At 41.8% G+C, this 24,238-nt stretch overlaps 1 protein-coding gene across 2 annotated transcripts in view; it reads left to right on the forward strand.

The window, feature by feature from the left end:
* The window catches only part of LOC138487721 (6-pyruvoyl tetrahydrobiopterin synthase-like), a 577,714-nt gene that overhangs the window by 219,999 nt on the left and 333,477 nt on the right, over positions 1 to 24,238 (forward strand). For both annotated transcript variants that reach the window (XM_069614268.1, XM_069614269.1), the window contains exons 2-3: positions 5,165 to 5,216; positions 15,685 to 15,801. In XM_069614268.1, the coding sequence (XP_069470369.1) occupies positions 15,731 to 15,801 (71 nt within the window). In that variant the 5' untranslated portion in view covers positions 5,165 to 5,216; positions 15,685 to 15,730. The remainder of the gene's footprint in view (positions 1 to 5,164; positions 5,217 to 15,684; positions 15,802 to 24,238) is intronic.

The raw sequence follows: 24,238 nt of genomic DNA on the forward strand, positions 1-24,238 counted from the left end.
GACATCTGTGAATGGTGGCAAAGCTTCTCGTCTGAACTAACATTGATGCAATTTGATGAATTGGAAAGCTGTTGTTCAAGGAAGTTTAGTTTAGTTTATTTGCGTTTATAGCATGCTGAACCCTGAGGTAACTAGGCGCGTCACTTGCGTTGATTTTGTTACAGACATGGGGCCTCATTACAACCCTGGCGGAGGCCGTGCCTGTAAAACAGGCATGGCTGCCGCTGAGTTACATTTTTTACGGCGCCCAGAAATAGGCAATTACCGGGTCATTAAGGCCTTGCCCGACCCGGTATTTTCCCATTCCTGGGCAGCAGAAAAAATTCTTCCCCATTCCCATTTGAGCCTTATGGGGCTCAATGGGAATGGGGAATTCGGATGCACAGGCACCGTTATCAACGGTGCCTGTGCATCCGTAATGCTGTGCTCGCGGGTGCCTTTCATTCCGCCAGGTCAGAGCTGGCGGAATGAAAGGCACCCCCAAGCACAGCTCGGAGTTTGCCAATCCGGATATAACTGTACCAGCAAGCTTACCGGTACCATTGTATCCGGACCAGCAAGCTCGTCATGAGACCCACGGTATAAATACACAAAAGTAGGTGAGAATAGAGATACTATACAAGTACATAGGAATTACATTGGGATAGGAATACATACATAGTGTGCATACGAGAATAATTTACAAGAATGTACAAGTTAATAGCAGAGTACTGTAATACACATTTACAAAATATACAGGTTGTACATGTTCTTGGTACTGGTTGAGTGGTGTTTACGTAGCTGGGATCATGGAGAAGAGCCAGGTTTTTACTTTGAAATGGAAGGCTGGGAAGGAGTGTTCGTCTGTAAGCGCTGGGGGCATGGAGTTCCAAGTTCCAAGAAGAGAACCTTTTCTGTGGTAAACAAAACTCTCTTGTGACACATTGAAGGAGCCAATAACTGAATTGAGACTTTGGTTGCAAACCCGGATTTCCTTGTTTCTTTTTGTTGAACATTGGAGCTAAATCCAACTTGAAACTTGGGGAAGGGAGTTCACCCAGGCTACCAACAAAGACTATGAACATATTGAAAATAGCATTGTGGATATTTGTCATGAATTGCTGTATCTTGTATATGTTATGTTTAAGTGTGAGCTCCAGAAATCCTGTGTTAGAGTGTTTTCCTTTAGTTTTGACAGGCAGGGAAATCCTTGTCAGGCTAGGCATAGTGAGGTGTTCCATTAAACTTATAATTGAATAAAATGGCATATTGAGAAAAAATCCAGAAGTTGTCCGCCTCACATTTCTGGCCACTCATATCTTCTAACAAAAGCTTTCCATGACATGCAGTGCAGTGATTGTGGTTGGAATGTATAGTCTACACTGCAAAATCTATTATTAATAATTATCTATTCATTATGTTTCAAACGGTAGGTAAATTAACATGTCAGTATTGAATTTTGGTAATAGTCAAGTTCCCATTACTAATACAACTTTTAAGATGTCTGCAATTATTTTTCATGAGGAAGCATCCATTCACTGTGGACATTTCACAACAGTGCTGCGTGCAGATGTAGATCGGCTTGACTATGTAGTCACACACCAAGTTAGATTGCCAAAGGGTTTAAAGAATGCTTACTTAATGTTGTTAAAACCAATGTTTGACAATATGTTTTATATTCTTTGTGAATATAAACATGCAAAATGAAAGACTGAACTGAAATAATAGGCTAATAAGTATTGTATACAAAGTAGAGGATATATAGTTACTAAGGTGCAATATAAATTCACTATGAAATAAATGTATAGATAAGATTCTCAAGATTACATACATTTGAAAAAAACAGCATTCTGCAATCTTCTACTTATATGTTATTGTATAAAACACTATATATTTTAATATATACAAGTGTTCCCTATAACTACTAGGTTGCATAAGTGGCAGTTGCTGAGCAAGTGCAAGGGGATCGTTGTCACCTGGCATAAGCCCGTCCTCCTGCCAATCACCTTAAACTGTTGCTGCCTTCCTGCCTTTTTTCCCTACTTAAGCAGACCTCCAGCCCCTTTCCTTTGCAGTTGGTGAGCAGGTACACGTGGAACATCGTCACCTGGCCTAAGTCCACCCACCTGTCAATCACCTTAAACTGTTGGTACCTTCCTGTTTTTTGGCCTTTTTTCCCTACTTATGCAGCCCTCCAGTCTCTTTCCCTTGCAGTGGGTGAGCAGGTTCAAGTGAATCTAGGTCACCTGGCCTAAGCCCCGCCCACCTGTCAATAACCTTAAATGGTTGGCTCCTTCCTGTCTTCCCACCCTTTTCCCTACTTAAGCAGCCCTCCAGCCTATTTCCTTTGCAGTGGGTGACCAGGTGCAAGTGGATCTAGGTCACCTGGCCTAAGCTCCACCCAGCTGTCAATCACCTTAAACTGTTTACACCTTCCTGTTTTCCTATCCTTTTTTCCCTACATAAGCAGCCCCCCAGCCTCTTTCCTTTGCAGTGGGTGAGCAGGTGCAAGTGGATCTAGTTGACCTGGCCTTAGCCACACCCACCTGTCCATCACCATACACTCTTGGTGCCTTCCTGTTTTCCACCCTTTTTTCCCTGCTTTAACAGCCCTCCAACCTCTTTCCTTTGCAGTGGGTGAGCAGGTGCAAGTGGATCTAGGTCACCTGGCTCAAGCCCCAGCCACCTTATTAGCCCTGCCTCTTCCTTTCTGCTCTTAACTTTCTCATTAATGGTGTCTCTCACCCCGGCATCTGAAGTGAAGGGCAGATGAAGAAAAGGGCAATTCCTATTTGGACCTGATCAGACGAGCAGGTCCCTGGGCCCAAGCCCCTGCTCAGAAAACAGGTAAGTATGCGCTGGCATGTGTTTTCTCCCTCTGTCCCCACAGGCCATCCCCACCATCACCAGGCAAAGCCAACATCAACGGAATTGCCCATCCTCTAAGGCAGGGACTCTGCAATGCAGCAACCTCACTCACATCAGCTTCAAGCACATCAACACCCCCTCACCGTCCACAATACAGAAGTTGATGCTCGTCAACTTCTGCTCCGCTATCACACATGCTGCAAACATCGCCAAACTCATCACTATACATGACCTTGACCCCATCTTCATCACCGAGACCTGGCAGACACCCACCTCTACTTACATCCTAGATGTCCGATGGCTACCAGCATCCAACACAGAGACTGGCCAAACAAGACAGGGGATGTTCCATGTGCATTATTTTGAGAGTTATTTAGGGAATGTAGAAGTTCATAACTGTTTACATCTGAAACAAGTAAACATTAGGATGTAGATGCAAAAAAAGTACAGTGTTTCTAAAAGAAATTAATCTAACTGCTAATAAGAGTTTTATAGAAGGTTTAAGATATTTGTGTCTTACTTCTTATGTGTGTAGGTGGCCAAAATAAGGACGCACACAAAGTTTTCAAGAAGTATTGCAATTCAATTAAAAAGGAAAACAGCCTACTTTAAGTGTTAGAGCAGCATCTCGGATACCTTGTACTTGGCTTGTAGAAAGGGATAAATATCTGCACACTTGTTTGAGTGAGTTCAGTGGTATTTATTCAGAAGAAGACAAATAATCTTTTTTGGTCAGCCGACACGTATTCCGACCTTTAGGGTCTTTATCAAGACTATCATGTGGGTAAGTGGGCCCTAATGTCCCTGTTTGCAAACGAGGAATTGAATACGTACGAATGAATATCACTCTGCCTAGTAGGCACCAAACCAACCAATCCAAGACTGGAATAGAAGGGATCTCTCAACTACCACCTGTACAGGAACCATCACTCATCCGGGACCTTGCTCTTACTCTTTACCAAAGGAGGTGAGGTCACCACCTCCAATTACCCGTGACCTTGCAGCTATCTAACCAATTAACCCTATCTCAGAGCGAACCGCCAGCAGTGTTCCAATATTAGGGTCCGCCCCCACTTTTCCGTATACTTTAAGTGTTAGTTTGTTCAATCTGTAAAGTTCTTCGATTTAAAGTGTGGAAGGTTTCACAAAAGTACTGGAATGTGTTCTGCCCTTGCACTATGCACTTCTTTTACATTAGTTTACAGAAAATTGGCATTGTGTTTAGGTGGCAAAAAAAGATGCACAGAGATTTGAAAAGAAGCATTTTATGACAATTTAGAGATACTTAATATATTTCAAAATGTACTTTGATTTCATAGAAAAAGCGGATTCCACATTGCACACAACTTTCTGTTCAAATAGAAGTTTTAAATAACAATTCTGATTTTTTATAAAGTTCAAAGATGATGTGTCGATCATGAAATGTCATTATTAACTTCTCATGTGTGTATGTTGGCAAACCAATGAAGCACACAGATTTTACAAGAAATATTGAAATTATATTTGTAAGATTCTAAGTGTAACTTGTAGTAAGTGTTGACACATTTATACACAGTCACGTTTTTATTGTCTACCTATTATTTGAAATATTGGTATGACTAGACTTTAAAAAGATTGACACTCAAAATAATGCTAGAATGTGGGCATGTAGTCATACTTTTATTTGTAAAAGTGAAGATATATTGTTAGGTTATATGTCTTGGTTTCCTGGTTAAGGTTGCATAAACTATTATGCAAATTTGACATCATCTCACATTAAACAATGTCTGTACATAATTGAAGCACAGCTTCAATGTATATAGTTATTTCTTTATATTAATAGTTCAATTTCTTTTTTTTAAAAAATAATGTACTGAAATGTCTTTAGACGTGCACAAACTATTGACTTTTGGGCAATTGTATTTCGAACTTGATGAAGGAAAACGAAGTTTGTAGTTACCCAAATATTAGCGTAGTCGAGGTAGCCATGCAATGTTTGTTCTATCTAAAGTACACTCTACATACCCCTTCCCTTTCAAAGTGTTGTTCTTTTAATATTTCTTTTATTATTAAGTTCATGTATTGGAATGTCAAGATTCTTAGCAAACGTGATATATATCATTTGTCTATAAATTGTTATTTATAAATATTTTATATACGTGAGTAGAGTTTTTTCTCTCCAATGAGCAGTTGTTTTCCTCTTTATAATGATTAATGTGTACAACCTTAATTGGTTGAGTACTAGGAATTCATTCAGTATTCACATAGTACTATTATGAAAAAAAATCAGCATTCTTCTTTTTATTTCTATTATAAAATATAATTCATTCTGTTCCAGAAATGTTGCATTAATGGAACACAGAAGATGAGACATGCAAGGAAGATATTAGGTAAGACATTACACAAATAATATGTTTTTTATGCGTTAGACTATTTCAGTAGTACTGTACTAGTATTCTGGAAGTTTTCTAAAATATATAGTGGGGATGGTTGAAGGTTGTGCATGCTGGCCACGGCTAAGGGCTATGGATCGTCTCAGGGGAAAAATCTATGGAATAACAAAACCCTTGAATTTGAAGGAAAAAACATTAGTTGCAGGGACGTAAACATGAAAACTTAATGCAACAAAACCTCTGAAATTCAGCTAAAGTCACCTTAACTTCACACCCAATGTGGCACAGCCTATGAACACAATGCTAATATCACAGATCACATCACTGATGACATCACTAATTACAGTACAACATTAACTGCCATTAAGCATGGCCTTCAGCCATGGTCAGTGTACATGTTCAGATATATTTTAACACATTAATGGGTACTAAGCATGGCCTTCAGTCATGGATACTGCCACAACCTTCAGGTATGTGCACTGTATATTTGAAAATGCCAATAGCCACACATCATAGACTTTTTTCTTCATAAGTGGCTACAGCCTTCATCTGTGTCCACTGTATATTATATACTATAGGCAGCCACTGCACATGGCTTTTAGACCATTATTTGGCTGTCCCCACTATACATTCTAATTTTTTTTTCCTCTATTAGTGTTTTTATTGTTAAATAAAACCTTGTAACACAATTAAAAAACATACAAATAAAACAAACATTAGCCTATATACAGTAAAAATTACAAGAGAAAAGAAACAATGAAGATTTGTCATGAAAACATATGCCATGAAATCTTCCCAAGAAAATGTATCTCCGAAGAAATACGTTAGATTTGTAATGTCTGGGTATATTTTATAAGACAATGTGTCTTTGTAGGCAGCAACATACAACATCTTATGAAACATAATAGTTATCCCTTACTTTACCTCATGTTATTGTTAAAATGATTTCTGTACAATTAAATATGTATTGTAGTACAATTAGCCGAGGTATCATCAAGAGCTTTCAAACATTTTCTGTATTTGTACCTATATGTAATAGTCAGTTAAATTCAATATCATACAATTCCCTGAAAATTTAAAAGCCCAAGATTGATCTGAAGTAACATTTTCATATCTTAATCTAAGGAAACCTTTTTTATAAATATCCGCCAATTTCATACATCTGGTTGATAGGTGTCTAGGTGCCTCAATATCCTCACTACAAAAACTGCACAAACTTTTAGAGTACGGGAGCCCCATCAAAGCCCCAGTATGAGAAAGAGTAGGGAGTAAATCTTTTCTGAGCATCATCATAAACCTTCTTACCTTGTTAACATACAAATTGGTAAAATAGGTGCAGAGGGAATCCACAGGCAGTCTTTGAGTGATGTAGGAGGCATACGTTTTAATATAGAAATGGGCCACTATCTATAGCTTTTCACCATGAGCAGATTGTACATCTTTTGGCCCCACCCACTGTATATATTAAAATTGTAACATGTCATAAGGTATGGCTTTTGGACATGTCCCCTGTGTATTATACAACACTAAGGAGTCACTAGCTGTGGTCTTTGGTCACACCCACTACATATTATATAGACTAACAAGCCACTACTCATGGCCTTCAACACAATACTGGCCAGTAGCCACAGCTTTTGCCTGTGCCGACTGTATATTATAACATGTTAATGGGCACTAGCTATGGCCTTGAGCCATGACCAGTGACTGCATCTTTCAACTTTGCCACCTGTACATTTTAAAATGGTGCTGGGCCACTTAACCATGCACACTGAATATTTTACAACACAAATTGACCATGTTGTTTGGTATTGGCCAGTGACCACAGCCTTCATCATGGCCAAGTCCACAGTCTAAATTGAAATTAAGATAATCAAAGTTTTTGTGAACTAACATATTAGTGATGTTATGTCTAATACCATGTAATCTGTTATATAAAATATAATTAGTGTTGTCACAAGTGCTAGCTTCAGTGATGCGGTATGTGATGTTATCAGTGATGTCATCATTGTAGTCACATGCTGTGCAAAAGGGTGTGTGAATTAAGGTGGATTTGGCTGAGTATCAGGAGTTTTGTTGCAATAAATTCTCACATTACCGTCCCTGCAACTAAAATATTTGACCTTGAATTTCACCTTTTTTTTGACAATGTATTACTCACCTTCACATCCCTGCAACTAAAGTTGTTTCCTTTTCCGAGCTAAGCTGGTCCTGATTTCCCTAACGTGTTGAGTTTCAGGGGTTTTGTTGCAATAGGTTTCTCACCTTAACTGATCTATAACTAGTTGTTTCATTGAATTTCATGGATTTTGTCATTACATACATTTTTTCCACACCACAGGACACGGATATGGACACAGCCTTTGGCTGTGCCCACTCCAATTTTAGAACACTACCAGACCATGCGCCATTGCCACAGAATCTGTGTTTATCAGTGTTTTCCTGTATGCCCCCTTCAAATATTCATGGACAACTGTTTTTTCCAGAGTAAACACACACATATTCTTTTACTGTTTCATTGCGCGCGTAAGTAGGGTAATATCTCTCATGACCGGCTGCAAAAATAACACATGCTGAAGTTTGAGAAGTTAACCTCGAAATTCGCCCTTATCCAACCATTGCTCAAAGACGTTCATCATTCATGGACTGATTTTGACCTGCTTTGACAGTGATATTGTTATGTATAAAAGATGGCAGTCTTTGAGAACTCACAATTGTTTTAGGCAATGTGCAGTGTGAGAAACCTGAAGGTACTCTCACGTCTACTCCCCAGGAATCCTCTGTTCAGTTGGCCAGGGAAGGGCCATTGCGTTTATATCCTAACCCTGGGGGTGGACACGTGATGGAGGATCACCTGAGTGGAGTAGTGCAGTGTTCCTATTATAGACACCACTCTGGCACTGGGACAAAGAAGAGTTGTCTGGAAGCAAGCAGTGATAAAGATCATGCATGTAACCCTAATAATCGTAAGCAGGGTTCAGGAAATTGAGTATACCTAATTTCACCGGCAGCCTGTTAGTGGTAGAAAAAAGCATAAAGGTGGAAATCAGAAGCACATGAGAGAGGCAGTCGCAGAAGGGAAAAGGAACCAAGAAGTTGCTGTGCTGATGAGCGAGAAGCAGAGATTCTGACATGCCGACAGAGATCGTGAGAGTCTTGCGGAGGTTACTGTGCAGGAATGGGAACCCATGTGAGGGAAGGCCTACAGCAGGTGCTGCCTAGGAGCAGAGGCGGAGCCAAGCACAAAGCCCGGCATGGTCGGAGTGGAGCACCCGGCGAACAGGCGAGTTTGCTTTCCCACTTGGGGAGAAGCCATCGAACAAAGCTGCAGAGACCCAGTAAGTATTGGGAGACACTAGGAGCGTTCCAAAGGACCATGGCATGGAAGAAATGCAAAATAGCATTTATTCAATACCGAACTAAATGAAAGGTGTTATTTAACACATGCACAACTTAAAACTGCACTTATTGAATATCGAACTAAATGACAGGTCCTATTCAAGCCTACACAACTCAAAACTGCATTTATTGAATACCAAACTAAATGAAAGCTTCTATTAAAATCTGCATAACTTAAAACAGCATTTGAGAAAACCCAAGCATATGAAAGATATTATCCTGACAAATGCAATGCAACATTACACTTACTGAACATTGTGGCAACAGGAAAGTCGTGGTTTGTGTGAAGCCAGTGAATGCTGCAAATATGAAGAATCGAATGAAAAATAAATTGTTACTTGATCAGATTATGAAATGCTAAAGACTGCATAAACATTCTGGGACAAAAAGTGTTTCAAATAACCCACTGCCAGAAAAAACACTTTAAGAATAATGTGCAAGACATATAAGGAAATTGAAGAGTTGTCTTGAATAGTTCTGAACAACAGCCTTTGGGGAAATGTATGGTTGCTTGACCTGTGATGGGTGGACCGTGTAGTCTGACAACTATGCCTACACCAGGAGGTTTCCTAAACATTGGCATTGCCAATATCAAGAGTCAAATCACAGGAAAGGCATGTGGTTGCATGACCTGTAGTGGGTGGACTATGTACTCTGACAACTGTGCCTGGATCAGAAACCAAGAAATATTGGAAAAGCAGCAGATAAGTGTGTGTCCTTGGTGAAGCTAACCAAAGGACGGGTCAAGTGGACCATGTATTCTTTTGTAAACTTGTGAAGAGAGGAAACAAGTCAACTGCTCAGTATAAATGCTCAGTATAAATCTTTGGGAATGGAACCCTGGGAACCAAAGAACTAGAGAGTATTTATCATTGGAAGAGAGTCCCAAGATCACAGTGTTGTATGACCTTGGTTACATTTGAACTTGGGGAAGGGAAACCCAAGACCCTCTAATGCAAACTGTGATCCCTGTGAATCTACAGAAGGTAAATTAAGAATGTGATCAAACCTCCTTAAAGCAAAGTTCCATTGCAACTGTATTGAACTTGAGCACTTATATTTGGTTGAGAACATGTCCTTACTAGATTATGTTGTAGTTGTGAGTACAAGCATAATGTTGACATAGACCGATTTTGGATTTGGAATTGTGTACACAGACTTTCCATAGATTGATTTAGACAGGGAAAATCCCACTATAGCATAGGGTTAGTTAGGGGTTACACCATCCTGATTATTAATAACTTTTTGTTTAGAAATATATCTCTGTTGCCTGTGTCATCTCTCTTGATCCCATACCTGTCTCAAAGCAGTGAGATGTAAATATTTGCCAATTATCACAAACTTTGCTTAAGCATTGTGCTTCAAGCCTTTTTTTTATGGCCGGTCTCTTGGTGACTGTTGTGACATATCGCACGACCCCCAGCTAACTGCATTTAAGCAGCACAGAAAAGGAGAAAAAGTGACAGGCTGCAAGAATAACATATGCAAACAGGTACTTTTGCAACATAGGCAAAATCAAAAGCTGGCACCCATGAATATATGCACAGTTAGTGAACATGTATCGTAAAATGAAATGTGCAAATGTAGTTCAATTGATCCTTCCCCTTAGAAGAGAGTGTGCAAGACAAAATAGCATTGGACTTTAAAAAAAAATAATTAACACCAGAAGAATAACCCGAGAGAGTAAATGTTCCAATATATAAGCATGCAAAGTATAAAAGGTGCTCACCTTTTAAACCCAGCAATCTGTAGTGAAATATTCCCAGGAAAACAAAATCCGAATACCAAACAATTGATTGTGGTTTTATGGGTATGCGTCTGCACTGGGAACTTGACAACCTGAGTAAAATCCTCATAGCCAAATTCTTGGGCAAGCTTGCCAACCTAAAAAAAACAAAGGGGTTGTGTCAGCCCTCCGGAAAACGTTACACTGTCCACCCACAAGTGTCCTTTACGTGTGCCCTGAAAGCAGCTACAATCAGGGGAAAATAATTGCACCAGTGTCCAGGATTGCAACCTCTCTTGCCACATACTCTGCAAATTCTCATGACTTGCTTGCCCTCATGTCCCCTCCTGAACCCCAAGTCTTCATAAAGGTAACTTGAAAATACACATACCATAGTGTCACTCAAATATATTTTAGAACTATGTTATTGAAAAAGTGTGCAATTGTGGCATTATTCCCCACATCTTGACTGGGAGACTACACATATCAGAATACAATTCAGAAGAAGGCAACACAAAATCTCTCAGTGAGCACTGGGAACATAGAAGACCTTTAAACCGTATTGGTGCATATTACACAAAAGGTTATTCTAGTTTGCCTTGCATGTGCAATCTGTATTTGCAATTCTCCATGTATTAGCAGTTCCTTACCCAGAGAAAGCTGCTCTTTTCATGTAGGCTTCATGGCAGCTTGACCTTTAGAGTGTAAGACTTTCAAGGACTCATAATAGCACAGTTTAAAAATGATGCAGATGTTTTCTTAGTATGTTTTGATATATTCTAAACTAAGAAACCACATGGCATCCAGGACTGTGTACTGTCTCCCTTCTGTGCAGAGGGGCCGCCCCTGCTTAGCTTCAAAACGAGGAAGGGGCGCCCTCCTCAGTCCATGTTACTCTAAGCGGTCTTGTAATTTGTGCTCATTTACTAGGCAACATGACCTTAGAGGGTTTGCTTTGAGGATTCCCAGATGCCTATTTTAGTATGGACTACAGATAGGCACGGGTTTGTGTAGTTTTATAGCCGCAAAAATATCATAAACCGGCTGGAAATAAATAGTGCTTTTTTTGCCCCGAAGCCCTCACCAAGTGCCCCCTCATCTGTGCCAGCTCCCCCCACTCCCTGAAGGCCTCCTTGCCTCCTCTGCCCTCTCCCATTCCCCCCCACAACATCCAGTGTTTCTGTGATACAGTTTGCTTTATTTTGCCTACTCCCGTCTATACTCCAGGATATAGGCGAGGGTATGGGAAAAATGTTTGACCCTCATGTTGTAATGTTGTAAACTTGGTCCCTACCCCCTACAACTCCCAAATTTCACTCAGTGTCCTCTTGCCTCCCCAACCCCTCCTCTAGCCTTATGGCATTTGCATGTTCTTCACCTGCAAATGCCTTTTTTCTGTGTTTCATTTTCCGATGCCCTCAGCGTAACATGGGGTATAACCTTGGCTATCTCTTGCATTGAGAAAAACAAAAATGACGGCTGTTTCTTTTACAAACACCAGACTCTTCTCAATTCACCTGAGATATAGCGATTTATTTCGAAGACGGGTGCTTCCCCTTATCGCGCAAATATTTTTAAAAGTACTGGACAGATAACCTCAAACAAAAAAAGCATTGCGAGTCAACGCTTCATGCCCAAGTTGTTTCAGACCTGATCCAAATCTGTCCAGCTGTTTTGTCTGTGCGGTTCAGCAAACATTGACCTTTTTTGTCTAGGGGAAAATTAATGGGGACTAGGCCGAAATTGTGTTTTTGTTTTCTTAATAACGTTTTTATTTTTCTAAGAATCTTTCAGAAACTTTCCAGTCGGAGTGGTGGGGGTTCAGGGGTGGTGCCTTTGACAAACTTTTTGTGTGTGCAAATTTCAGCCAAATTTGTCATACGAGTCAAATGTTATTCATTTTTCCGATTTCCTATGTAACTCCATTTTACCTTAATTAAAGGGTGGTGGACGTCTCCCTATAATATATATATATATATATATATATATATATATATATATATATATATATATATATATATATATATATATATAGCCTGCGGTAGAGGCCATGTAGTTATGGTTAAGTTGCTAAACCCATAGGAAGACCACTTTTTGGGTCTCTTATAACTTCGCTCTCCCTGGACGAATCCTCACTGCAAAACATTAAAGGAAAAGCAACATTGCACTTGTCAAACTCAAGAAACAATCTCTGGGGATGTGAGAATTTAATTGGATATGGCCATAAAAAGCCCAAGAACGGGTTGTTTCACCCCCCGAAAGTCCACAAACACTCCAAATGTCCTGTGGCAGTCCTGTGGTGTTTGAGACACTTCAGATGTCCTAAGACATCTGCACCTATTTGTGCATTGCAGGGGTGGGTAAAAGCTGTTTTTGGATGGCTTATAACGTTTGCGCCACTCAATGAAACTGCATGTAATTTTGCAATTTTATTCTAGAACTAATCTTGAATGTTTTTATGGATTCTGCCAAGAGGGGGCAAAATTAGAGGGGGGTCCTAAAATATTGTAATTTGATATAAATGTGGTGTCATTTGACGAATCTGCACAACATTTGGCAAAACGATTTTGGATCTAGATATAAATGTTTTTCTAAAGTTAGTCATGACGCAGACAATCTGGCTACTGGCCATGACTGCTAGGGATGGAAAATAGTGTTAAAGTGGCTAAGATAGATTTGAAAGGGAAAAAAAGTGCTTGTGGTAATATGTTCATAGGGTTTTGCAGTCTGCCATGGCAAGGGAAGAGGGGATGTGTACGGAGCCCCGCCTTCTCTTTGCATGTTGGCTGTTTTGGAAAAGGATTTTCCTTCCTACAGCGGGACGCCGCAGGCATCCTGCTGTAGGAAGGATAATCCTGTGGCATCCCGCTGTCGGAAGACAAATCTATGTTTTAGCACCCTGTTTCCCGCTTTGGGAACCAGGGGTGCTAATGGCCTTTATCCCCCATTTCAGGGGCTGCAATGGACGATAATGGACCGTTGCCCTCCTTATTTATTTATTTGTTTATTCATAACGCGCCAAAGCCTGCAGACATCAGGCTGTGTGGTTACAGTATTTGTTGAGGAAGATGAGGTGGAGGAAGACAGCTTACTACCTGCTGAGAAAGGAACAGCCTTTCTGAGGGCATTGCAGTCATTGGATTTGGTGTGGCGGCGCGTGGAGGTTGTCCCGTAGGAGTACTGTCCAGGTAGTCTGCGACTGAGTGCATTTCACTTTGGTAGCTTTAGCCTTTGGTACACTCCCAACAGTAGCAAAGAACTGCCACACCCATGATTCGATATTGGTGCTAGAAGTAGGCACTTCCTCTACCTCATCTTCTTGGTCCTCCTCATTGTCTTTGGAAATACTACGCTTTTCTTGTTGTGAAGGTCCTCCAGCTGGTGGAAGTGGTGGCTCTTGGGGAGGAGGGATGGCGATATCTGATGCCAGGTTTAAGATAAATAGCAGTTTTGATAAAAATTCTTCCAAGTTTTTACTGTGTACTAGATTGGTAATGGATAATGAGTAGCAAAAGGTGTAGGAGGTGTGCAAGGCACATTTTGAAGTGGAAAGTTCCTAGATCAGTAGGAAATGCAGTTCCGAACTTTCTTTGTAGCACGGATCCGATCACAAAGTGCAGATGCCTTCGTGAAAACATGCCACCATGCCACGCGCAAGCGTATGGTCACGTGGCACTGTCCAGAAGGTCTGGAATTAAGTCAGACGTTGCCGGACATCTACGGAAGCAAAATTATTTCAAAAAGTTGCACAAAGTGTATAGCCGTGTTAAAAATGATGCTACAAGGTGGGTAATGGAAGAGTTTTAAGGTGAAACTTGTCTAAGTATGATATTAGTAAGTTGTAGGAAAATAGCATGCACTGGTAAAAACCCATGAAATTCACTGAAAGAAATGTGTTAAAGAGACTATGGTTAAGTTGCACTACTAAAAACCTATGGAATTCAATGAAAAAATGTTGTTAAAGGGACGTTATGGTTAATTTGCACTAATAAAAACCTATGAAATTCAATGAAAAAACTTTGTTAAAGGGATGTTATATTTAAGTTGCACTAATAAAAACCTATGAAATTCAATGAAAAAACTTAGTTAAGGGGACGTTATGGTTAAGTTGCATTAATAAAAACCTATGAAATTCAATGGAAAAACATTGTTACAGGGATGTTATGGTTATAGGTAAAACTGAAAAACCTCAGAAATTCGCCAGTTATTGTAGGCTAAGCAACCATTACTTGCGCCACCACGTGCACTGCTAAGACTAACACCCAGGACATCAAAGATGGCATCACAAATGTCATTGATGACATCACTGATGACATCACATATCTGGCTCACTTATTTTGGTTCACTGAAAAATCTAGGCCAGGTGGTTCTATTCACTGACAATCAGAATATTAAAATTCAAAAGGTGCTGTATTTCAAAACGTTAACCTTGCCGTATGTTCTTAAAGTACTTTCCTTAGGGTTTGGTCTCAGCGCATGGTGCACATGCATGAGGCAATAGCAGACTTCAAACACACAATTCATTTGTATACAGGAAGATAAACTTTAATGCTATTAACATTTTCTGATGATGCTGTTTCTTTCTTCCTTACTTTAGTTTCCCTGTATGTGCCTCTGATTTATATGCATTGAGGATCTTCATATGTATTGTTTGTACTAGCACAAGTGTGTAGTAAGTCTTGAATTGTTAGCTAGTTATTAAATGTTTAACATTACACAATCACCCCTGACATCTTGTTACCAACATAATAAAAACAACCCCTTGCAGGTAGGGACTTTTCATCAACATTAATTTCACACGTGATGTCATTAATTACATTTGTGATGTCATCTTTGATGTCCTGCGTGTTAGTCTTAGCAGTGAACGGTGGTGGCGCGAGTTATGGTTCATTAGCTTACCATAAATAGCGAATTTCTGAGGTTTTTCAGTTTTACCTATAACCATAACGTCCATGTAACAATGTTTTTCCATTGAATTTCATAGGTTTTTATTAGTGAAACTTAACCATAACGTCTCCTTAACTACGTTTTTTCATTGAATATACATATATATAATTATATAATAATATATATAATTATAAAAATATAATTATATATATATGTGTCTATCTCATTCCCTCTCTTTCTCCCTATCTCGCTCTTTCTCTCTCTCCTCCTTTCTCTCTGCCTCTTTCTCATTCTGCATTCTCTTTCTCTCCCATGCACTTTCTCTCACTCATTCTTGTTCTCCATCTTACTATGGTCAGTTTCCCTCAATTCAGAAGTGCTTGCTTGCCTTGGCTCATGTTAACACAAGATTTTTCCAAATCTTGTGGATTAACTGTTACATTATACAATTCACAGAATGCAAAAACCCTTGAGTTCCTGACGGTTTTGGAGGCTTTCTGAGATGCTGCTGCTTTTTAAACTGACTCCAGGTTCTTCGCGGAGTAGGCTTTGGATTTGCTGCTCATCTTTGGGGTATGTGACTCCACTCAGCTTTATGGAGAATGTGTCAATGTTTCTTTTCCTTCTCACCGCACATTAAGGTCGGTGTAAGAGGAAGTCTTACATTTCATCCATTTCGAGCTTACATTGTTGGCAAATCTGGTCTTGATCCGCTTTCCAAGCCTCCCCCTCCTGGCCCCTCTCATTTCTAGACTGTGACCACTGACCTTCTACTTGGTCAATACCTGCCTGTATTTCAGGGGCTTTGCATTAACAAGATTTAAAACTTCTTCATCACTATGCATGTCACCTTATGTCCATGTCAGACTTCTTTCTGGCACAGAACTGTACTATAGCATACCAGGAAATGACGTGAGCTGTAAGATGTTGAGGTCCAACCACTTCCTGTAGAAGAATCCCCAAGCTTGCAGATACTGTTCAGTGCTTCTGTAAACATGCCATATTTTCGATAACCTACATGTTCGCTGAATTATTTGTCCCGATATATACACTTTCATGATGCAAAATGCAGGGAGGTGACCCCCATACACCCCTAACAGTTCCTACCCCCACTTTTATATATTCACTACCTCAACTTACCATCTGCATTTTGTGGCAAAAAAAGGTGAAAGAAATCGGTTAAGAAATGTCAGTGAAAGTGTAGATCTAGAGTGTTCTGGAATAGTTACAGCTGCACCCGAGAGGCTCACCTCTGCCCTTTTAGAATTTGTACTCAGCCTGTCAGGTTGCTCGGGTACGACTAAATCTGAGATGTCTTGTGGTGCAGCAGTGATTTGCCAACTTCCGTATCAAGCTCTATAAGGGCAACTGTGTGGTGCAGAATGTATTTGTTACAATACATTCTGCCAGCAGTCAGAGTTGTAACTACAGGCCATGTGTTCACTTATGATCAGTGCTCTTAAGCATGTGGCTCTCCACATGGTTTGCACTACTATTTCCCTGATGCCCCACCACTGACTATGGCATATGCGGCTGAGGGGAGTTGTAGAGCGACACAGGTTGAAGACCCTTGTTTATGTGGACGCTGTGCAGTTTACTTTCAGGTGCTCCTGGATCTCTTGAGCTGTCATGCACCTAGTTTTTGCACATGCACCCACCAACTACCGCCCCATCACCACAGTCCCCTTTTTGCTTACAATTGTTGACCACATTGCCTATTCCCGATTTCAACAATGTTTAGAATCTCAACATCTTGGCACAAGTCTATCTGGCTTCTGACCAAATCACAGCACCGAAACTGCCCTGTTGGACCTCACAATGCAGTTGGCCAACATCCAGGACTCAAGGAATCTTGGCATACTCCTTCTCCTCTGCCTCTCCCGTGCCTTTGATTTGATCGACCATGATACTCTCTTCCAGCACTTAGGTTCTCACTTCCTTTTTTCCTCTGACGCCATTGCCTGGGTGAAGTTCTTCTTCGAAGGTCCCACTCTTTACAACACATACACCAGGCCTCTCTTTGACATGCTGGACTCCCTACACTAACTTTGCTGATGATACGCACATTCTCATCCCCATCACTGGGAACCACTCCGAGGACACCATCGCAATCAGCAAGGTCTATTCTACCATCCAAAACTGGATGGCTACTCACAATCTTTGTCTGAATGATGATAAAACTTAACTTCTAATTGTGTGCCCCCTTTTCACCTAGGCACGCTTGCCACATCCTTTTCCACCATCTTTATTGATGATACCCCCCATAACTGTTCTCAAACAAGTTAAAACCCTTTGGGTCTGTTTGGACGCTGAGCTCAACATGACCAAGCATATCAACGACCTGGTTTCTTCTACTGCGTACACTTCGAACCTCATTTCCCTGAGCAGACGATTCTTTATGACAGACAATTGTCTCACACTTGCAAGAGCAATTTTCATCAGCAAACTTGACTATTGCAATGTCCTGCTTATAGGCACCTCAGCAAACAAACCCCGCAAAACTGCAACTTCTCGAGAACAAAGCTCTCTGAGCTGTCCTAGGGCTGCGCCGGTCCGATTACATTTTAAGTCTCTGACACTAGCACATTGCTGCATCTACAACGTTGCTCCCACCTACCTCAACAAGATCCTCTCTTCTGACAACATTGTGCTGGTCACACCTAGATTCAAAAAGGCCAGAGCAGGAAGCATATGTTTTGCCGACACCGCCCCACACTTTGGTACTCATTACCTGCACACATCAGAGATGAAACATCCAGCACCAGCTTCACGAAACTGGTCAAAATGTGGCTTTTCAACTGTATGAATAATGACTTTATTATTTCTGCTACCTGTTTTCTACTTTTTCCCCTTCTGGCCTACTCCATCGTGCTGCTAGTGTTTTTCTAACTGCATATTTGGTACAAAAGCTATGATACCCTTGGGTCTGGACGTTATATAAATGTTATAAATACAATAAATAAATAGATATTTCCTATGGCCAGGTATCTTTCTGCAGCTACAACCTGTGTAAATTATGATCAGGGGTTAAGATCATCACACATTCCTGCTATTAGAAAATAGTAGCCTTTGAGATTGTTTTGGTTGTCTATCAATTTGCTCTCTTTATTCAACACCGATACTCAGCCACTATCCCTTATCTGGATTACTACATGGAGGCCATAATGTTGTGGGGATATACTATGCAACAATACTCCAATGGGCCTCATTATAAGTTTTCCGGTCCAGTAACTATGGTACCGGTAAGCTTGCCGGTTCCTTAGTTACCGGACTGGCAAACTACGAGTCCTGCTTGCGGGTGACTTTTTGCCCGTGAGGTCTGACCTGACAGGCAGACTGGCACCCGCGAGCAGGGCATGTCGGATTCACTGGCACCAGCCTGAATGGTACCTGTGCATCCGCCCTCCCCATTCTAATTGAGCCCTGTGGGGCTCAAATGGGAATGGGTAGCATTTTTTACCAGTGCCCGTCTATGGGAAAATACCACGTCCGGGGAGCCATAATGACCCAGTAATTGCCCATTCACAGGCGTTTGAAAATAATTAATACCGGCATGGCAATCGTAATGAGGCCCAATGTCTCCTGAGACCTTCTGTGCTTTGGCCCAATCTCAGCAAGCCATCATTTGATGATATCTATGTGAAAGTGATGTTTTAACACATTGGTCCTCATTACAGGTTTGGTAATTTTGTAATCAACAATTTTCCGCCACTGCCAAAATATATGCAATTACTGCATGGTAAATCTGCCAAAAATCACCACTGACTCCAAAAATGGGGAATAACCACCACTTGGCATCCTCTGGTAACTCCACAAGACCAAGTGGCAGTTAGGATAATTGAGTATGGTGAATTCTCGTGGATTTAACACCGAAATACCGCCAAACTCGTAACAATGCCCATAGTTTTCTTAAGAAGAGTGAAGATGTCAAAAATGAGTGTGTATAAATCATATTAAGATTGGTAGATGTCATTGCATCACAGAAGGGGCGGAACAAATAATTATACTCACAGGCCTCATTACGAGTTTGGAGGCAGCCATGCCCTTATTAAGGGCAAGGCTGCCTCCAAACTCGGGCCCGGGTCCGAGGTCCCTGAATGGGGAAATACCGGGCCATTCTGACTTTGGAGGGCCCGGTATTTCCCCATGCAGGGAACCCGGACCTGGACCATCCCCATTCCCATTTGAGCCCCTATAGGGCTCAATGGGAATGGGGAGCATGCTAACAATGGGCCCGTTAATGACGGGCCCGTTGTTAGCATGCTGGACCGCTCGCGGGACCCGCTAAGGACGTCTGGTCTGACCAGATGTCCAGAGCGGGTCCCGCGAGGGGACCTCGTAATGAGGTGATACGGGGTTAACAGCGCCGGCACCTTTACCGGCGCTGTTAACCCCTTACTGCCTCACTTGTAATGAGGCCCACAGTCATATTTCTGCCTAGTACGTGCATTCTTGCCACATGAAAACCATGGAAAGGAATTATGTGGTTATTACTATACAGCTTCATACCTGCATTTATCCAGCTTCTAAGTACTCCCAATGTTGGTAGGCATAAAAACTGAAGGACATAGACAATAAGCTGTTTTCACAGCCTTACACACACTGATCAATTGGTTTAGCCAGCACTAAAACTCCTGCTTCCTGCTTCCAAAGCTGTAAATTTCGTCATTACACCAAAATCCTTTCCAGAAGTCGATGGTGTACAAAATGGTATAATGGGCAGGGTAGGGAACTTTTGCACTAAAAGCAAAGGCAGAACACTGTTTAGCAAACAAGAATGAAGCTTGAGCAACTAGGTGAAAGCTGTTGCTTGGACACAAATTGAGCCAATGGGAACAGGTGAGGGCACCTTGAGAATGCTATAAATATTTTGATGAAACAACAGGAAAAAATGGTCATAAACGAACATTGCCAAAACCTGGGAAGAACTGGATTCTGCCAATATGTCCCTGTTGGAGTTACCAGCCACCAGTCAAACAAGAAGTGAAACTAAGTCTGATAGAAAACATCAAATCCCAGACCTTTGCAAACGTTTCTGGATGCAAAAGCAGTTCCTTCATACAGCAAAGAGGGGCTCTGAGCATTATAAAGAAGAAGAGCAAATGTTGACAACAATATAAAGGGCCTCCTTATGCTGGAACTACTGCCAAACCTGTTCACCACTAGTGGCATGTGGTGACAGAGCTTCACCACAGGACTATGAATATGCCAACAGCAGTGTTATTCCCCATTTCTGGAGTCCATCACATTCTATGGGAATTTCAGAGGGATTACCACAGCAATAGTTCTACCTGCACTAACTTCTCCACTTCTTGCTCTTAACGTGGGGGAGTTACCTCTTGCAATGTGCTGGCCGGGCCTCTTTCACTTTTCAATGTACCCCATAATTATGAAGTGCATTGAAGAGGCCATAGAGAGGTGGTATCAGAGTTAACTTTTGAAATATTTTTTTTCCTGCACTGCCAAACTTGACAGTTTTCAAAATGACTACAAAAATTCACTACCCATTAATTAGTCACAATTTTCTTAAAAAATTACAAAAATCATTGTTCGCAAAAAATTTACCAACAACATAATCTGGGTGCAACGTGTTGAGTACGTATTGGTTTTGTTTTATACATTTTAATCCCTAACGTTCAATGGAACGAGCCTCATTACAAGGTTGGTGTTATTTCAGCGGTAAATCCTCTGAGATACCACCAAACTATATTACTGTTACCGCCAATTAGTCGGGCGGTATTACCACTGGATTACAAGTGGCGGTTTGGGCAGAATTACTGTGGTAGTAAAACCACTGGCAGTAATTGTGCTGACATTTGGAGGAAAGTCAGCGGATTTACCTCCAGCTGAAATATGGAGGTTTATCCTCCAATTTTCCACCAAAATCATAGTGGGCTGTGCAGTAATGCGGCTTTACACAGTAATATCGCTGCATTTTACACATACCGCTCAACTTGTAATGCCTTTACATGGTCTCCAGCTCTGCATTTTAGTTTCTACGTCGATTCCTTCTGGATTGACATTTGGCGGAAGAAAATGGGGGTTTTAAGTGCTTTCCAAGGAGAGAGAGAGCGTTTGGCGAAATACCATTTGGGTGACTGTTGCAGAATTCGGGGCTTGCTCCATGAAATGGCCTCCTCCTCAGACATATAGGGCCTCATTCCGAATTTGGAGGTAGCCATGGCTCTATTTGCGCCATGGCTGCCTCCAAACCCAGGTCCATGTCCGGTCTGGGTGAATGGGGACTTACCGGGACATTCCGACCTGTGCGGACCCGGTAAGTCCCCATTCAACCAACCATTCCCCATTCCCATTTGAGCCCTCATAGGGCTCAATGGGAATGGGGAATGGGGAAGGTGCTAATTACGGGCATGTTATTAGCGCTCTGGTCCCTTAGTGAGACCTCAGAATTGGGCGGTAAGGGTTTAACGGCAGCGGTCTCCTTACCGGTGATCGTTAACCCTTACCGCCCAACTCAGAATGAGGCCCATAGAGTCTAGCAGTTGATCTTCGATTTTTGACTAGATTTGTTTTGCCCTTTAATAGAAGTGCCTCAGTCTCTCGGAGTTTACACGATCTGTGTTCTTTTATCTTTCTGAGCTGGCTTTTGTTATATAATTGATATTAAGTAAAGATTTTAAAACATGGAAAAAACGATTAAGCATACTTTTAAAGGGCCCCCACACCTGTCAATATCTGTCTTTGATCAATTTTGCCTGTATCCCAGTTACCATTTTGAATATTAAATGCTCTGCTTGAGTCCTTATGAACACAGTAGGGGGTCACATAAATTTAAAGAGTAGATTACACGGGTGGGCGACTCATGTTTGCACTACTGTATAAAAGCTCCCTTCATTGCAGGTCTGCAGTTGCCCATAGGGACGATATGTTCTCACTCATAGAGGACTTTTCTCCTGAATGATGGCGCATAACTGAGACTTGGTTCACTTTGTTATCTGTACCTTGTCCAGATGCTTCCTTCAAAGTATGACATTCTTTGCTATGACAGAGCCACTACAGGGGTAGGCAGTGACTTGGCTCTCATATACTTAGCATCCTTAACTTGCACTTCACTTGTTTTGAGTCAGAGGGCCTCATTACGGGTTCGGCGGTAACCGTGCCGGTGCTTCTGTGACGGCTTGCCTACCATGGGCGCTGGGCTCGACAGGCTCAGAACAGTTGGGCTCAGTCGCTCCGACAGGCAAACCCGTAGTTTGCCAGTCTGGAAACAATGGTGCCAGTAAGCTTACCGACACTGTTGTTTCCAGACCGGCACACTTATAATGAGGCCCATAATCATCCACATAAACGTCAATGGTCGCCTAAAACGTCTGTTTCAATTTTGCTGGTTAGAGGCCTCCTTTTTTATCTTTGGTTAAGTTTGCCTATGTGTTTGCACAATTTGTTGCCGATCTAGTTTTGTCTTACGCAAATATGTTTATTATGGGAGACTTCAATGTTAAGCCGAATTATCCTACTGATACGGAAAAAATCTGATTAGTCCATTGGCCGACATGGGTCTTGATCTGTGCAATCATCTGCCTACGCACGGAAGGCAAAAAGATCGGAAAGCAGCATTTAATCCGCTGCCAGTTCTTTTTTCTGATCATTGTGTTCTCCCTTAGACCATGTCCTTCCTGATGGTCAGCACTCTTCTACAATGGCAGCATTGGGGTAAGATCTCCCCGGTTGCCGTAGCTAAACACCTTGTGACATGCCTAAATCATTTTATTATTAAGGGGATCAGGATCCTTGCAATGCTTTGTTGAGGGCCATGATGGAGGCAGCAAATGGTTTTGGACCAGTTAAGGCTAGTAAAACCCGTGCTAACACTTCAGCTTCTTGGATTAATCCTGAGTTAAAGACTCCCAAGCAAGTGTGTCACCAACTTGAGTGTAAATGGAGACATGAATATGACATGTCCTCGAAACGTATTTACAAACAGCATGGTGAGTCCTTTTCGTCCTTGAGGGCTGCATTTCCCCTGGTTCTGAAGGGGTTAACTGTTTTGTGAACGCCGTGAAACAACGTGAGGAGGTGGTGCCCAGCCTTCAAAAGGACCTGGAAGCCCGGAGCGCACGGAGTCCTGCGGAGTCCTTTTCGTCCTTGAGGGCTGCATTTCCCCTGGTTCTGAAGGGGTTAACTGTTTTGTGAATGCCGCGAAACAACGTGAGGAGGTGGTGCCCAGCCTTCAAAAGGAACTGGAAGCGCGGAGCGCGTGGAGTCCTGCTGACTCCTTTTCGTCCTTTGCGCTTCGGTGCGCAGACGTAGCAGCCTGCAGACACTGTGATGTCTCCTTCGAGGACTCCCGGTTCTACTGCGCTCTGGTTTTGGCTCAGCATCTAGCATGCTGTGGCGGCTGCGCAACAAGTGGACCGAGTGGACCGGGTGCTTTTTAAGGCCGTTTAAGGTACTGTACTGCTAAACACTCAGAAGCCTCCTCGGGGGTCATACTGTACTTACCTCAAAAACTGAACTAACAGAGAGCTGGGGGGAGAGTCGAACTCTGGCAACTCCTTAAGCTGCCGGGCGTTCCCCGCCCTCTGTGCTCACTGTGTCCTCCTTTTTTTATGCGCTGAATTGACATCTGCTGGGGAACTGACATTGAGCCCATTGCACGGCGACCTGTGCGAGTTGTGAAGAAGCTTCTTTTCCCTTTTGTTTCGAGTGTGTAGCGGGGGGGCTGTGAGTTGATTCTCTCCCCCCAACCGGTTTTATCTTGTCCTAATTTGCTATTTGTCCTATTTTATTTCCTGGTTTTGGCCAGTTTTAGTAATGTGTATAGTGATCTATTTTGTGTCATAATTTTTTCAAACAAACTGTTTTAAGCGGGGCCAATAGGTATTTTAGGTGTTTTCATTTAGCTACTGCTATTGTTCTAACAGCGTGGTAATACCTTTACTACGTTTGCCAAAATATACCCTTATTAGGCCCAATTATTTATATAGCTATTTAGGCCCTCTCAAACCTGCACTATGGGGAAAAGAAAAGCGGGGGATGAGGGGATATC

This window comes from Ambystoma mexicanum, chromosome 9, assembly GCF_040938575.1.
Source record: "Ambystoma mexicanum isolate Mex_15411 chromosome 9, UKY_AmexF1_1, whole genome shotgun sequence".
NCBI classification, from domain to species: domain Eukaryota; kingdom Metazoa; phylum Chordata; class Amphibia; order Caudata; family Ambystomatidae; genus Ambystoma; species Ambystoma mexicanum.